This window comes from Chanodichthys erythropterus, chromosome 5, assembly GCF_024489055.1.
Source record: "Chanodichthys erythropterus isolate Z2021 chromosome 5, ASM2448905v1, whole genome shotgun sequence".
NCBI classification, from domain to species: Eukaryota; Metazoa; Chordata; class Actinopteri; order Cypriniformes; family Xenocyprididae; genus Chanodichthys; species Chanodichthys erythropterus.
The window spans coordinates 9,123,361-9,140,019 of NC_090225.1; the positions used below are offsets into that span (position 1 = coordinate 9,123,361).

The window sequence follows — 16,659 nt, forward strand, 5'->3', positions numbered from 1 at the left end:
CGGATGGTTTCATTATATTGGGCAGATATAAAAGTATAAGAGGATAATAATAATAAAAGCAAAAATGTGTCTACAAATATACTTGGGCGGCCGTTATTATACCAGGGCGGCCCACCCAAGTAAAGTCTATGTGTGGGAAGCACTGCATTAACCATTCAGAAACGTCTAGATGCATTCTAAAAGTTGTAACCTGAGTCTCTCCATCAGTGTCCGAATCCGGTTTGAACATTGTAAGGCTGAACACCGTTACTGACAATCATCATTTTGGCTGCGTGAGATTCTCCAGGTTTGTTGTTTTTGAGCAACTGAAGCACAGGCTGTTAAAGCTCCGCCCTCTTTTGGAAAGTAAGCTGTGAGCAGCAGCTTATTTGCATTTAAAGGGACACACAAAGGGTTGTGTTTTTGCTCACAACCAAATAGGGGCAAATTTGACAAGCTATAATAAATGATTTTGAGCTGAAACTTCACATACACATTCTGGGGACACCAGAGACTTATATTACATCTTGTAAAAGGGGCATTATAGGGCCTCTTTAATTAAATAAATGACACTTAAGTGTACTTAAAGAGTGTACACTTTCATGACTGTTTCTTAACACACTTAAGTACATTTTCAAAAAGTGCACTTTGTAATTACATCAAATTAAAAGTTTTACTTTAAAGTACACTTTAAATCATTTTTAAATTATCATCCCCTAAAGAAGTACACTTTAATACACTGACTAACATACTAAAGCACATGATTATAATTTTAACTGTAGTTTCATTTGAAGTTAATATATTTTAAATGTACTAAATTGCAACTAATGTGTAATTACAAATATATTTAAATACATGACATACAAGTTTTGCTAGATTTTACATTAAAGTTTGTGCTTGTTAGTATTCAACAGTACACTTTAACCATATTTCAAAGACAATATAGAAATAATTATAAAAAAAACATATGATGTACTTAGTCCTACTTAAGTGAGTTATTGCATTTAATTTAAATTTAAAATATAATACATTTTCATTTCAAAATAACATGCCAATTAAGTGTCTGAAAACATTACATTCAGTTCGCACTATTATTTTAAAGTGTATGGTTTTACGTAATCAGTATTTTTTCTTCTTTTTTTTTTAAAGTATGCTAAAGTGTACTTATCCACAAGGGTGGAACACCATAGCAACATGGTAAATCCACTCAGATCATCTCAGTTATATTTTCTAAAACAATGTAAAAGTCTAGTCTAAAGGTGTTGTTTGGGTTGAGACTTCTTGAGAGAGTAGGTCACAGTCTGTGAAAGAGTTGAACAATCAAGTGCTTTAGCCAAGAATGAAAGCACGCTGGTCCATCAGTACAGTTTATGTTGGCAGCAGCCAGCATTTGGTGTTTATGAACCAGCCCGCCAGGCTCCATTTGGTCCAGCATGTTTTAGTGCCTGGTGTGTTTTACGTGTCGAATGTGTTCAACCAGGATTAGCGGTCTTGGTCTGGGTGGAGCTCAGGGTGCAAAGCATCAGCTGTGGTCAGAAGGCCTGATAATGTGAAGTACAACAAGGAAAGGGTTTGGCTATAATTTGGCATGGTGCTTCCTCTAACTGCGCCTCTCATTTTAGAAACGCATACTTGCATACCAGAGCCCTCCCTCGTTCTCTTTCTCTCTCATGTCTCTCTATTCTGTTGTCCTTTTCTTCTCCCTCTCCTCTCTCGTTTTTTTCATAACAGTGTTTGAAATATTTAGACCTTTTATGTAACCTAGTACATGCTATTTTGATGAATAGGGGAGATTACATGCTCTCTAAGTTGACTCTTTGCAATTTCACTAGCGATTTTGTGTTGCTCTGTAGCAGGAGGATCCAACTCACCATGTCTCAATAAGTAATCTGGTCAACATGCACAGTTTAAGTGTTATGTAAAAAGTTTAAGGTTTTACAAAGACATATATATATATATATAATGTCTTTGTAAAACCTTAAACTTTTTACATAACACTTAAACTGTGCATGTATATATATATATATATATATATATATATATATATAAATAAATAAAATTGCACTTGGAACTTAATCATCAACATCAAACATCAAGTATCCTAAAACATCAACAGAAGTGTATTTTCTCAAGGAAGTACCTGTGTTTGCGAGGCAACAAAGTTTTAGCCTCTGAAGCAGTTTTCCTTTTCAAACTTGTATTCACAATATTTTTGCGATACAGATCACAGGCCTCAGCACAGATTCCAGTCCATATATCCTTTTACAACATTTATGTGAGCAACAGCACTGCTTGTTTATGTGAATAATTCAACCGGCTGTGATGAATATTGCACAAAACCTTGTCATGCCACATAAATTATTTCGTTTTCAGTACGTCATAGACTAAAATACAACACATTTATATTTTTTTTCAGGCAGAAGCTGAGAAACGTTATTAATGAATTGTAATCAAGGAGGATCTGTTTGGAAGTTTTTATGCACCTTAATTAGAGAGTAGGCTTTGCTGAAAGACCTCCATATCTCAATGCTTTACTTACTGAATACATGATATGTGGAATTAAATGCACATGAACAATGTCTTAAGTACAAAATGTTTGATTTCTTAGCGGAGGTCAATGAAGTGGCTTTTTCTTTACTATTGACTGTGTGAGAGAGAGAGATAATACAAGACTTTCCGCTCTCTGCCTTTCCATTGAAAAACTGTTTGTGAACAGTTATGTAATGTTGTTTAAAATTTAATGCTGATGTTAATTGATTGTGGCTTGTCCCATATTCAGCTGGGTTTTTTCTTTTGTTGCTGGAAGCTCAACTTTGTTGCGTTTCGATCGGTGTAATCTGTTCTATTTGTCTCCTGCATTTGACCATTGCCATACATTGATCAAACCACAGATATCTTACAGGTCAGTGACTGCCTTCATCAAACTGTAATCTACCACTAGATGGCACTAGCACACAAATGAATTAATGTATACACACCCTACATTCTCTGTATAAAAGTTTGCACAATCTATCTATACTACTTTTACTATTTCTGCAGTATGCAGATGTATACTGTGCACAGTATGTACATTTTAAATATGTATAGAATACCTAGATGACTTACTGCTGTACTACATTTACCACACTGCACAAAATACTGTATATAATAATACAATGTGCTCAACCTGACCTTCCACTTTCAGTCACAAATCAACTGGAAGTGACATCACCATTGTTTTTAACATCTTTTGCTGCTGTTAAGTGCAAAAAAAAAAAAAACAAGTCATAAAAATTACACAGAAGTTGCCTAAACAAAACAGAATAATTATAATAATAATAATTGAGAACAATAATTATAATAATAATTATATTGAGAAACAATTAACCAAATAATTAACTACATCTGAATTCAAGATGATGAAATGTATTCATTTCTGTCACCTATTTACTAAATATTTGTTACATAAAGGCCCGGTTTCACAGACAGGGCTTAGATTAAGTTAGGATTAGGCCTTAGTTCAATTATGGCATTTATGTAGCTTTTATAAACGTGCCTTAAAACATTACTGGTGTGCCTCTTGAGACGAAACAGTGCCACTGACATATTTTAAGATATGTCAGTGCAAGTTATTTTCAGCTAAAACAGCTCAAACATGGGGGAAATGTGTGAAAGTTGAATGATTTAACTTAGTTTACTTATTGTGTATCTGTGTAGCTGTTCTGTACATCACACCTTTAAAATAATTGAAATACAGTGGGTAAAATTAAAATAACATTCATTATATTTCACTACAGATATGCTCACTGATCTCTACAGATTATAGATATATGATTTAATGTAATTCTGTATGTATCTATAAATTGTTGTAATGAAGTCAGCTTACAGCTACTGAAAAGTTTGTTACATAATACAAACAGTTTGTCATTCTGTTTTATTTAAACAATAGTATGCAGTATTCAGTGTATACTGGGCAGTATCCAGTTAGCAAACACCTTTACAATCACACATTTACAAGTTTTAGTATTTCACTGCATTCGTCTTTTGTCAGCTGATTTTAAAGCGCTCCCAGTGTTGGAACTGTTGGATAACTCGGTCCGACTCCAAACCATCTCTTATGTAAGCTCTTTTGCATCATTACAGAAAGATTTAGCTGGCGTTATATGAGCAAGGTTTAAGCTGTTTAGTATGGTGCAGTGTTTCCATACTGATGTGAAGAACAGCATTACTTCAGCGCTTGTGTCCTAAGTCTGCTAGTTGTTCCCGTTCAGCGTTGCAGAAGTAATGACTGCTGGGATGGAATGCCTTATGATGATTGTATTGTGTTTCTTGTGATCACTGGACCATACATTCAGCTACACTTTCTCCATCTGCTCACTCAACAGCACTTCAGTCAAGAGTTAAAACCTCAAATCAAGAAATGCTTCTTGAATTATGGTCAATGTGTACAATTGAGATGTTCAGAATAGCATACTATTATAATACATAGTGTATGTATAGTATATGTATGGAATACCTGGAAGACCTAGGCCCTAGGGGGATAAATCACCCAGCCCTAGTGACTAAAATAATGTCATCCTTAGTTAAAACATTTTATTGATAATTATTTGACTAAACATTTTACATGAAAATTGATTAAAATACAAAACAGTCACACACTGAAATAGACATACAATATTATGAGATCACATGACAAAAGCAGTGAGGCATTTAAAATCATTATAGACCTCCTTAATTAAAAAAATATTTACAAAAATGCATTTACATGCTATTTAAAAAAAAATTGTGTGCAGTATACAGTATATACTATGCAGTAAGATGTTAAAGTTGGCATGAAAAGGAAGTTGTTATAGTCTTTTCTTCTCAAGGGAAATGGCTTCTCGAACATGAAACAATGTGGCATTGGATAATTTGTCCATCGGATATTGATTGTATGGTTGGATGGGTGTGGTTTGCTGTGATGTCATGTGAGTGACAGGTTTTCTCACCCTTTTGATTACAGATTATGAGGGCACATGAATTAAAAAAATAATGATGTGCATGGATCATTTATAATAAATCCCACTATATTCCATTTAAAACAACAAGTCCATTTTGATTTCATGGTGACACTGTCAATTATTTATTTACAGAGTCTCAAATCAGATGAGGACACAGGAAGCAACAAGGAGTCCACACACCACTATTTTGTGGCACAAGGTACTATATTGTGTAACTTTTAAAGCAGTTTTATATGCAAATTAGCACTTGAATGTAATTCTATCTGATTTACTGTACGTATACCCAAGGTCAGTTGAAGCTCTGGAATCTAGAGGGCACAGGAAGTCCTCAGCACTCATCCAACCCTCAGCAGGAAGTGACAGATGGACAGGTGAGAGCAGTATGGGAGGAGCTAGGGGTCGGAGCCGGAGGATCACTTAACCGTGAGGAGCTGTTGCTCGTCTGTGACCACATCGGTCTCAAGGGCTTACAGTCTGAGGTACGGTCATGTAACATTCTGTACATGGAATGATTAGTAACGAAATTAGTCACTAAACACCGTATCTGTTTGTCTGTGTACAGGAGTTAGACGCTCTTTTCAGGAAACTAGACAAGGATCAGGACGGGAGAGTCAGTCTCAGTGAGTTCCAGAGCGGTCTGTTCACACAACAGCATCACGTTACACCCATCTCTACCTCCACCCCCGCCCGGCCCAAACCACAGCGCTCCATCTCAAAGGTCAGGATCAAATCAAGGTCATGGTGAAAGTAGATTGTATCCAAAAACAAACATACTGTAGCTTTGCCAAACAATCTGCTGCAAACGCTGACACCAGTATGCAAGAGTGTAGCGAGCTACAGTGTTTTCTCTGCAAATGAAGTGAATGTATGAAAGAAGCAGTTATATGTGATTGTTTCTTAAAATCATAACGGTAGTATGTAAATAATATAATGTGCTTATTTAAAGGGTTAGTTAAATTCTTTAACTAACCCTTTAAAGGGTTAGTTAAATTCTGTCATGTTAAATGATCTATTTTCCTCTGTACCTCTCACTGAGAGAAAAGAACATGTTATCAGTATGTTTTGGTAAAATTTCCTGCTCAGAGCAGAGCTCAGATCAACTTTAACCTTGAAGAAACTGTGAATCATGTATCCGTGTATGTGCGCTAAGTGTTTTGTGCTGGTCCCTTTGTACGGGACAACTGGCATTCTGCTTGAGACCAGCAGACGCCACGTCATGACCCCAAAAGGACATCCCGTACCTAAATCCAGGGTCCCCCTCGTCATCACCGTGACGAAGGGAAATATGCTTCTTACTATCTGTCCATATGTGGAAAATTTCTAATCTTGTCTATTTTTCTTAGCCAATCAGAATCATCTAACCTGAAGTAATGACGTTGTTGGTTGACTCTGTTTGAGTATAATTGTTGTGAAAATGTGAATATACGCAGAGCGGCCTACATACTCCTTGTGAGACTTGAAGCTGGCTTCTGCTGATGAAACTGCAAACTTTTCTTCAATAAATTTTTCTTTTATTTATTTTTTTTTAAACTTTGACTCTGGGGGCCCTATAATACACCCGGCGCAATGCGACGCAAGGCGCAGCGCAAGTGTGTTTGCGTCCGGCGCCGTTTGCGTTTTCAGCGCCACGTCCTTAAATTAGTAACTGCATTTGCGCCAGTTAGTGCGCCCATGGGCGTGCTGGTCCAAAAAAGAGGTGTGTTCAGGCGTATTGCTGGCGCATTGCTGGCGCATTGCTATTTTAAGGAGCTGAAAATAGACTGCGCCATAGACCAACTGAAACCTGTTCTAATGTCTAAAGTCAATGGCGCAGTATTTTTTGTTAGAGCGTGTTGGTAGAAACTGCGCCTCTGGGCGCGTCCACAGTGCGCGTTGACTTTGCTTATTACACACAGGGATGCGCATCACACAAACATGCCAAATATTAAAAACAAAAGGATTACAGTGTAAAAGAATATTATTGTGTAGGCTACATAAATATAAAAATGTAATGATGAATAGTCATTGGGTGTATTAGAATTAGGCTACCTATTTTCAATTCAGCCTATTACTACTTATAATGATGAACGAAATTGGCTAATTAATTGAACAGTCGTGCCAATACACACACATATATATTAACTGACTCATCGCCAATAAATTCCGCCATGTAAATATCAATCCACCATCTCGCTCTTAAAGGGAATGGGAGATGACACTCTGATTGGTTTATTGAACGTTACACCCATTACTCATTAAGAGAATAGGGACAACCCATTTAAAAAATGCGCCCCGGCGCACGGACCGTTTTTCCGTCGTTAAAATAGCAAAAGTGGATTTGGACATGCCTTGAGTGCACCTGCGCTGTGTGCTTTACACTTTGCGTTTAGATTGTTAAAATAGGGCCCTGGGCCTTTATTCAACATATCTGGTTTCAAGGGTCCTAAACTGTTTATCCCCAACACAGTCTCCTATGTTGTTCACTTAGTGAACACTTCTGTGTTCTACATCATAACGGTGACTCATTATTGGCCTTCGAACACAAACACGGAAGCGCTGCACTGCATTCACTGTCAACAGCATAGGAAACTGACAGGGTAGAGAAGAAACTGTTGAATAAAGTTGTTATTTTTGGTCACAGAAAGTATTCTAGTCACTTCATAAAATTAAGGTTGCACCACTGAAGTCACGTAGACTATTTTAACGATGTCTTTAGTACCTTTCTGGGCCTTGACAGTGGTAATTAAACTGTCTAATGGACAAGTCAGAGAGCTCTTGGATTTCATCAAAAATATCTTAATTTGTGTTCCTTACGGGTTTGGAATGACATGAGGGTGAGTCTTAGTGACAGAATTTTCATTTTGGGGTAAACTAACCCTATAATATTTTGGTATTTTGCAAATGCTTTTCCTGAAAAAATTAATATACTATATATTAAATATTTAATTATATTTAGTATATATTACAAGTCAGTGGCTAGTTTCTGTTTTGTTTTTTGGTGTGCTGCTGAAAAATGATTTTTGCTGCAATTGATGAGTAATTGTCTCCCCCCAGTAACATGCATTTGATCATATGTTGTTATGCATGGAATGCTTAATGTTTTTTAATGCATGCCAGACTGGCAGGTTCACGTTACAGATAACGTACAGAAATCTTGTGTTTCTGCCAATTTTCTTCTCACTTGTTGATTAGAAAAAGTGAAGAAAAAAAAAATTGTTAAAAGAATCAAAAGCCTCTATTCATTTTACCATGGCTTTTTCAGCAGACAAACAAAAGATGGAGCTAAATGATTTCCTGACTGTCAAATAGGATTCATTTCAGAACTCCAACATCAAGCCAAGTTACTGAGGGCTGCACTGGCTGGAATCAATTAACTTAATTGGGAAGGTGGAGCCTCCTGTTTTTGCTCTCTTGTTTCTGGGAAAGCACAAATAATCTGTTGCTGTGCAATGGCCAGACTCAATGCTGAGGAGATGTACTGCACAACAGGCCTCATACCTGCATGTCAAGTTTTTACATGGGAATGTAAAGACAGTTTGGGGTCCTTTTGTGATGACCTTTCTGAGGTGATTTTACTGGAAGCACAACCAGCAAAAATATTTAAAACAGTATCTTAACTCAAGCTAGGCACATATTCTGATGATAGATTTGTTGGTTAATAAAATTTAGGATTTAAAAGATCAGGCTTCCTTTAAGGAGAAAAGCAGCTTCAGTGATCAGTGCTTGACAACAAATGCCGAGTTGCATGAATATTTGGCGGTTGCTGGAGCTAAAATGAGGCTAAGCCAGCTTAAGGGTTACGACACCAGAAGGACGTTTATTAGTGGTCAGTGAAATAATTTTGTTCGTGATTGAGGCTCTAGCTCTGGCATGTCAAGGACAGCATTGTGCATTGTGTGGTGGGACTGTGAGAGCGTTATTTTTTTTTTATCCCTTTCAGCAGTTTTCCTCGCAGTTGAATACCGAACATTGCTGGATCACTTTGTCTTTTTTCCTCTCATGTCGTTCCCGCTGCTCTCTCAGGCCCTCGAGGAACGTTTGGTGCGTTCCACTTCCCCTTCTTTACTGTCAGCTACGGTGGGTCAGAGGCTGCTGAGCCGACTGGATGATGGATCAGGATGCACAAGCCCAGATAAAGTCATCGCCCTCTGGACGGAGGAGGGCATCCACAACAGCAGGGATATTCTACAGGTAATGGATTACTTGGATGTTAATTGCATTAATTAAACACTGACAAACCATAACCTGCTGAATAATCTTCTGTGAGCATTTTTCTCTGTAAACCATGGCATGAATTGTTTTTCATTCTGAACCTGCATACAGACTTTGGACTTCTCTCTGGAGGAGCGACTGTGCCTGGCTGAACTCACTCTGGCCCTGGACAATGAGTTACTGGTCAGTGGAAATGGCATCCATCAGGCTGCTCTGGTCTCCTACAAGAATGAGATAAACTACTTGCAGTGAGTGTTATTCACCGCAGATCTGTATTTACTCTCTCAACCTGTTGAAACGTCCAAATCTCATTTTACCTGAAAACCTATGCATGTATTTATTTAGCATTGTAACATTTTCAGGACAATTTTACCATTTCTTATTAATGTGTAGTATTGACTCCTTTTTAATGATGATACTTTAAGGTCATTTTACTGTATTCCTTTTAAAAACCTGGTTTTGCAGTGTTTTAATTTTTAACTTTTAAATTAACATTCTAATTTAAAGAAGTTACCATCATGTAGTAATATTTTAACATATATTTTTTAATCATTTTATTGTAAACAGAGAAATGAGAATAGGGTATTTCACTAATGAAAATTGCGGGAGTCAAATTAGCTTAAATTGTTATGAAAATAATGTCCCAATGCATATTTTATAGCATATTATTATAAAAAGCTGTTTTTTTTTTGTTTTGTTTGTTTGTTTTTTAAATTAAACATTCTAATTAAAAGTACATGTTACCATGATGTAGTAATATTTTAACATTTATTAATGATTTTATTGTAACTGAGTGAGGAGAATAGGGTATTTCTGTAATTAAAATTTTGGAAGTAAAATTATCTTGAATTGTCCTGAAAATAATGTCATAATGCAGAAATCTTAATACTTCTCTCTTTTTATACTTAATAATACTTAATAATACTTTTTTTTTTTTTCAATTATTTGGAATAAAATGCATCTTCATGAGATTCACCTGAATATCTGTTCTGTTTAGTTTTTGTCTCCACCTGGAGGACATATAATGTTACTGTGTTCAGCAGTATTCTTTATGTTGTATGCGTTCACACTAGCACTTTTGGTGTGCACCCGTGTTCGAATGAAGTCAGACTTCGTTTCGTTATAATGTGAATGCTGTTTTCCAAATGAACTCCGGTGCGCACCCATCAACCGTACCCGAGTCCGCTTAATAAGAGTGGTCTGGGATATGGTTCATGTGAACTCTGATATGCTTCCTGTTGATATGTTGAACAAAATTGTACTACATCGCGGAAGTGAACCACAATTGATGACATATGCTTATATAAAACTGTGTGTTTTTGTGTTCTTACTCACTTTGCTGACAAGCATGACCGACTCCTGCACCTTTAGAACATTTGCAGCAGATAGACACAAGTGCCATTATGTGCTGATGCTTTGAAAACCACACCAAAGGTTCAAAAACCAAAATATAAGAGAGGTGAGAAACGCTATGAATTTTGGCACCTTCTCCTGCATCGTTGTTACCATGCAGCGGGTAAACAGCTGCTGCTTTGATGCAAACACACCGAGGTTTGGACTCAAGTAATATAATGTGAACACAATCCAGTGGGGGCAGGGGGAGGGGGGCAGTCAAACTCTGGTTGGGACCAGGCAAAGTGTGAAGTGGCTTTACTTTGTTCTCCAAATGTCTTTGCATGCTTAACAGGTGTTACTTGTGACAAATGATGCATCAGAATGAATGATCATCTCATAGTGTGATTTGTGTTCCATCTCTATAGAGTCCTGGCAGACCAGGCCTGCCAGGAGAGGGATAAAGTCAAGGCGGACCTGGAACTGGCTGACCGCCGCAACTTACAGCTAGTCAGAGAGGTGGATGATCGTCATGAGACCATGGAGTCTCTCAATGAGTCTAAAATCAAGTACGGTTGCTTTCGTCTAGTCAATATATAATCACATCTGATGAAGAGACATGCAAGAGCTCTAAAGTGTTTTTTTTTTTGTTTGTTTGTTTGTTTGTTTTTTTTTGATGCAGGGGTCTGGAGCAGGAGTTCCGGGATAAACTTACGGCACTGAGGAGCGAATCTGAGTATGAAAGCGAGGTGCTTCTAGAGCAGGTAGAGAATGAGCGGGAGAGACTGCGGGAGGAGCTAGAACTACTTAGAGCTCAGGATGTTAGCCTTCAGGAGGACATTTGCACTGCTGCTAAGGTAACCACTGATGTGAATATATTTATTATTATTATTATTTATTTATTATTATTTAGCAGTATTCTGTTTGGTTGTTGCATTTAAAATCCATTTAAAACTATCGTTCAAAAGATTAATGTAGGTATTTTGTTCAGCAAGGATGCATTCAATTAATCAAAAGTAACATTTACACTGTTACAAAAATGTTTCAAATAAATTCTGTACTTTCTATTTATCAAAGAATCCTGAAAAAATGTATCACTGTTTTACAAAAATATTAAGCAGTTTTCTACACTACTTTCAAAAGTTTTGAAATATTACAAGTCTCTTATGCTCATCAAGGCTGCATTTATTTCATGATAAATACAGAAAAAAACAATAAGATTGTGAAATAGTATTACAATTTCAAATTATGGTTTTCTATTTTAATATACTTTAAAATATAATTTATTTCTGTGATGCAAGATTGTGATCATGCAAGCTGAATTTTCAGCATCATTACTCCAGTCTTCAGTGTCACATGATCCTTCAGCAATCATTCTAATATGCTGTATTTATTATGAAATAAATGCAGCCTTAATGAGCATAAGAGACTTTGTTCAAAAACATAAAAAATGGTAATGCTTCCAAAATTGACCAGTAGTGTATATTGATAATTTTTTCTTTAGCACTCAATCAGAATTACTGTATTTTTGGCCATGCTTTACACTGATTTTACCATGGTTAAGGGGGTGTGTAGGCACTCCCATACCAGTGCTAAACTCACTGTAAAGTAGAAAATAAAACAACATTGCTGCAATAATGTCAATTTATTTTACATATTTAAAAATTAACTTGATTTATAAAAAAAAAAAAAAACACTTTTCCTTGATTCTGGTTTGTAATCCTATTATAGTATTTTTTTCATAAAGATAACATATAAACAAATGAAAAATGTGCAGGAACAAAGTCTTTTTCACCAAGATATACATCCAAAAATGTTGTATTTTGCAACTGAACATCCAAGTTGGGAAATTATATTGAAATATTTAAATAAACTATAACAGTATTCGAGGAGTATTTGTATTGTATTACAATTCCCTTACCATCCCTCCTTTAATTCCCTTGATGATCCTGTTCTTAGCTACAGAACACGACTCAATGAAGAGGTGATCTGTCATGGTTAGAGGTGTGTGTTTCTTTGAGCATGTCAGTGCGGTGTCAGGTTCAATAACTCTAGCTGTGTGTTACAGGAGAACAGTCGTTTGGAGGAGGAGGTCAGCCTTCTGAAGGAGAAGCTGTCGGAAGCAGAGAGCACCATCTCTAAACTAGAGAAGGATCTAGAGCATCTGCTGCAGGACAAGGTGAGATGTCTTTTTAATTTGCTGAAGATCATATTATTCTTTAAGAACAGTAATGATAATTGATCAATGCTTGTTTTATTGAACAGTATGGTGGCCTTGATTCAAATGGCACAGGACTGCTGAATCAAGAGGAGCACTTCTCAGAGATCTTTAAGGAGTACGAGCAGCAATGCAGGGTATGAGCGTTCCTGTGTGTGTTTGTGGATATTTTGTCTGGAGTGAATGGTGAGGTCAGCCTTGTCATTGTGCTTTGTATTTAAGTGTACTTTCTTGGCCATTATGCTAGCTATCCTATAATCCATGGTGCTGTAAATGACGCCTTTAATTGTGAGGAGTGGTGTGTTATTACTTTTTGCTCTTGTGACTTTTTGCTCTTTTGTAGGTAATAACCTATGAACCATTGGATAAACTAGCAAATTTATACTAATGCACAAATATTCTTCGGAGCACCGCAACAAAGTACAGACCTTGCCCATTATTTTCCTGCACTGGTCAATTTTGAGATTTGGGCTATTTGTCTTTTCATGGGTTTCTGATTAGTGGAAAGAAAACATCCAAAATACACTCATTCAAGTGTTTCTTTTATTTTTTATTGCATATCTATTTGTGCCTGTAGATTTCAATTAAAATACAATTCTTTTTTTTCTCAATTTTTTTTTTTTTTTTTTTTTTTTTCTTTTTCTTTTTCTCCTGAGCAGAGACCGAAATGTCCACTTCGGTAGCACTTTAACTTTACAGTTTTATCACTATTTATTTTCTGAAGGTTTATTCATTTCATTTGTTTGATTTTATACAGCATTTTATTCCAAAAAAACTGAAAAGTTATTTATTATTTTATTTATTTCTCTGGCTGTTCATGGTATTCTTTGACTCATGGAGCAATAAAAAGAGAGCCCAAATGTTCTCTATAAAATCTTTAATATGTCAACAAAATGAAACAAGAATTTTGAACCTGGCTTTATCCAATGTTTTTAAGAACAATACTATAATAGAATTGCAAAACATAAACAATGGAATGTTGCTATTTAAAGTATAATTTATTTTTGTACCCTTTATCAAGTTTTTAATATGTAAAATATTTTTTATAATCATTTAAGAATATATTTGACCATATTCACATTAGGTGTATTGCCTGAAGAAAATAGCATTTTTTTTTTTTTGTGTGTGTGTGCTTTATATACAATAGTACATGTAGTGTGTGTGTGTGTGTGTGTGTATGTATATGTGTATATATATATGTATATATTAGCAACTATAAGTAAGCCATTTGTAATTTTTGCAGTTTCATTTGGTGATGCTTGTAAAGAACAACAGATTTCATCTCTGCATTACAATATCTTTTGGTGTGTGTTTGTTTTTTTTTGTTTTTTTTGTTTTGTTTTTTTTAAGTTTCAAGAAATGCCAAAAAAAAAAAAAAAAGTTTTACTTGTGCAAATGACTCTGTGTCTCCGCCCCACTAAATAACAGGAGTTGCAAGACAGGAATGACGAGTTACGCTCAGAGCTGGAGTTGTTGAAGTCTCAAGGCTCAGGAAGAAGATCCAGACGATCCAGGGACAGCCTGTCTGGTCATGACTGGTCAAGCCGAAGAGCGTTAACCACTGAATCAGATTCTGGTGAATTTAACAAACATCTAGATCTCGCACATCTTTCATGCTATAGAGCTTAACCTCTATTGTAAACTACTGAATGAAATGGCTCTTCCTATCTATTTTGTTCTACAGATGATCCTGAAATGAAGAAAGGTACATCTCCTCAGGTCAGAAAAAAGCTCCAAGTCACTGACAAGAATGGTGAGGGAATATATAAAAGAAAAGTTAACCTTTCTCTATGAAATATCCATCACACATGGGTCATGGTTTGCCTCGCAATGGTGTGTCTCTTCAGTCCTGGGTTCCTTGGAGAGTTTGGCTCCCTCTGTGAGCATCGAGACAGAACTGGCCATGGAGCAGATGAAAGAGAGATATGAGCAAGAGGTTCAGGATTTGAAGATCCAATTGGAGACTAAGGTACGGACATGGCATGGAAATATTAAAGGGATAGTTCACCCAAAAATGAAAATATTGTCATTTACTCACCCTTAAGTTGTTCCAAACCTGTATAATTTTTTTTTCTTCTGCTGAACACAAAGGAAGATATTTTGAATAATGTTTGTAACCAATTAGATCTGGGGCACCATTGACTTCCTTAGTAGGAAAATGAATACAGTGGAAGTGAAGGGCAAGTTATAAAATATATAATTTAATTATTATTATTTTTATTTTTTTACAAAATGGTCTAAAATTGCTAGAAAATAAGTTTATCACAATTTGGTTTTCAAATTTTTTAGTGTTTAAGCTTTTGAATGACACCCAAGTTATGATGATTACTAAAATAGGTAATAGAGAAAAAAGGCAATAGGACACTGACAGTTAACATGTTATAGAGAAAGTGATTTATAGTCTTCCTTGTTTCCACAGGTGAATTTCTACGAGCGCAGTATGGAGCTGATGCGGCAGAATATGGAGGTTGAAAGGAAGGACATCTCGCAGGGCTTTAAGATGGAGATCAGTGAGTTGGAGGACCTGAAGGCTCAGGCGGAGGAGCGTGCAGAGCAAATGCGTCAGGCTGTTGAAAAGCTGGAAGCAGAGATGAGGGGTAAGACTGCTGGAGGAGTGTGGGGTCCAGAGCAAGAACGGAGAATTCAACGGGAACAGGCAGAACTGGAGCAGAACTACGCTCGTGAGATCAGTAACATCGTGCTGCGCCTCACCTCGGAGAAAGATCAGCTAGAGGCAGAACTCAAGCTCAAGATGGACCAGGAAGTGCTGCTTGTTAGGTAAGTGTTACTCAAATGGTCTGGTAAAGGATTTGCTGCAGCTCATATATTGTAGACATTTAGAAGTATATATTCGAAAAAGGACAGAGCTAGAAGACGAATGATTGTCAGTCTTTAAGACTCTTTGGGTCTCATTCATGAAACATTCGTAAATATACGAGTAAATATGTGAGTGATTTGCGCGTAAAGAGACCTTCCCGAAAACTCTTCTCCTGATTCACAAATACTTCGTAAACGTCAGATGTGATGGTGAAATGTGTGTGTGTTAATGAATTCCAATCAGTCGTAAATGGGATGCGCGTGCACGCTCATTCTCAATTACCATAAATCCCGCCCATTAAATCCAACTGACAACTATATATGGGCATCATATTATGACACCAAACGAAGGATTTCAACATGTCTTAAAAGCGAATGAAAAAGATAAATTTCTCAGATGCAGAAATTGAAGTTTTATTATCAGAAGTTCATTCAAAACGCCACATTTTATTTTCAAGTGTACATAGTGGCGTTTTTTGGCAGGTCCTAAAAAAAAGGAAGCTTGGCAACATATTACAGATGCTGTTCATGGAGTTTCATCTGTTAATCGAACAGTCCCAGAAGTGAAAAGAAAATAGTTTGACATGAAGCTTGACTGCAAAAAACAAATTAGTTCACTTCGAAAAAAACCGAGGACCACCATCATCGAGCATATCTACATTATACATTACAATTATTATATATAATATTTTTTCAAAATGCTGTGTAAATATGTACCCAATTAAGGTGAATTAAAATGCAGCCTTATTAATGAGCAAAACGTTCGGATGTTAAACGCAATTAGAAAATGTTGCCTATTTTAAGACCATTACTTTTTTGTGTTGTGACCATTATTTATTTGATTTATAACAGCTCATAAAATGTATCAATCATCTGTCAGCTTCCATTTTCATTTCTGTAATGCAAAAATATCTTTCTTGTTACTGTAATGTGAAGAATATATATTTTGATTGTAAAGCTAGTCATACATTTATAGATGGATATATTTTTGTTGTATGATTTCAATAAAATTTAATAACCGTGATTATGATAATGTTAAAAATAAGATAAGATTTAAAGATATAAATATTTAAGAATTAAAATAAGAATTTAATGAGATTCACCACTGAAAATAATCTGAATTTAGCAATGAGAAGTTGGCAT

At 36.1% G+C, this 16,659-nt stretch overlaps 1 protein-coding gene across 4 annotated transcripts in view; it reads left to right on the forward strand.

Moving 5' to 3' along the window:
• The window catches only part of ninl (ninein-like), a 30,223-nt gene that overhangs the window by 6,271 nt on the left and 7,293 nt on the right, over positions 1–16,659 (forward strand). For all 4 annotated transcript variants that reach the window (XM_067385934.1, XM_067385936.1, XM_067385937.1 and 1 more), the window contains 13 exons: positions 5,091–5,157; positions 5,247–5,437; positions 5,521–5,676; positions 8,961–9,128; positions 9,261–9,397; positions 10,910–11,050; positions 11,164–11,338; positions 12,550–12,660; positions 12,747–12,836; positions 14,128–14,275; positions 14,384–14,452; positions 14,547–14,668; positions 15,119–15,477. In XM_067385934.1, the coding sequence (XP_067242035.1) occupies positions 5,091–5,157; positions 5,247–5,437; positions 5,521–5,676; positions 8,961–9,128; positions 9,261–9,397; positions 10,910–11,050; positions 11,164–11,338; positions 12,550–12,660; positions 12,747–12,836; positions 14,128–14,275; positions 14,384–14,452; positions 14,547–14,668; positions 15,119–15,477 (1,934 nt within the window). The remainder of the gene's footprint in view (positions 1–5,090; positions 5,158–5,246; positions 5,438–5,520; positions 5,677–8,960; positions 9,129–9,260; positions 9,398–10,909; positions 11,051–11,163; positions 11,339–12,549; positions 12,661–12,746; positions 12,837–14,127; positions 14,276–14,383; positions 14,453–14,546; positions 14,669–15,118; positions 15,478–16,659) is intronic.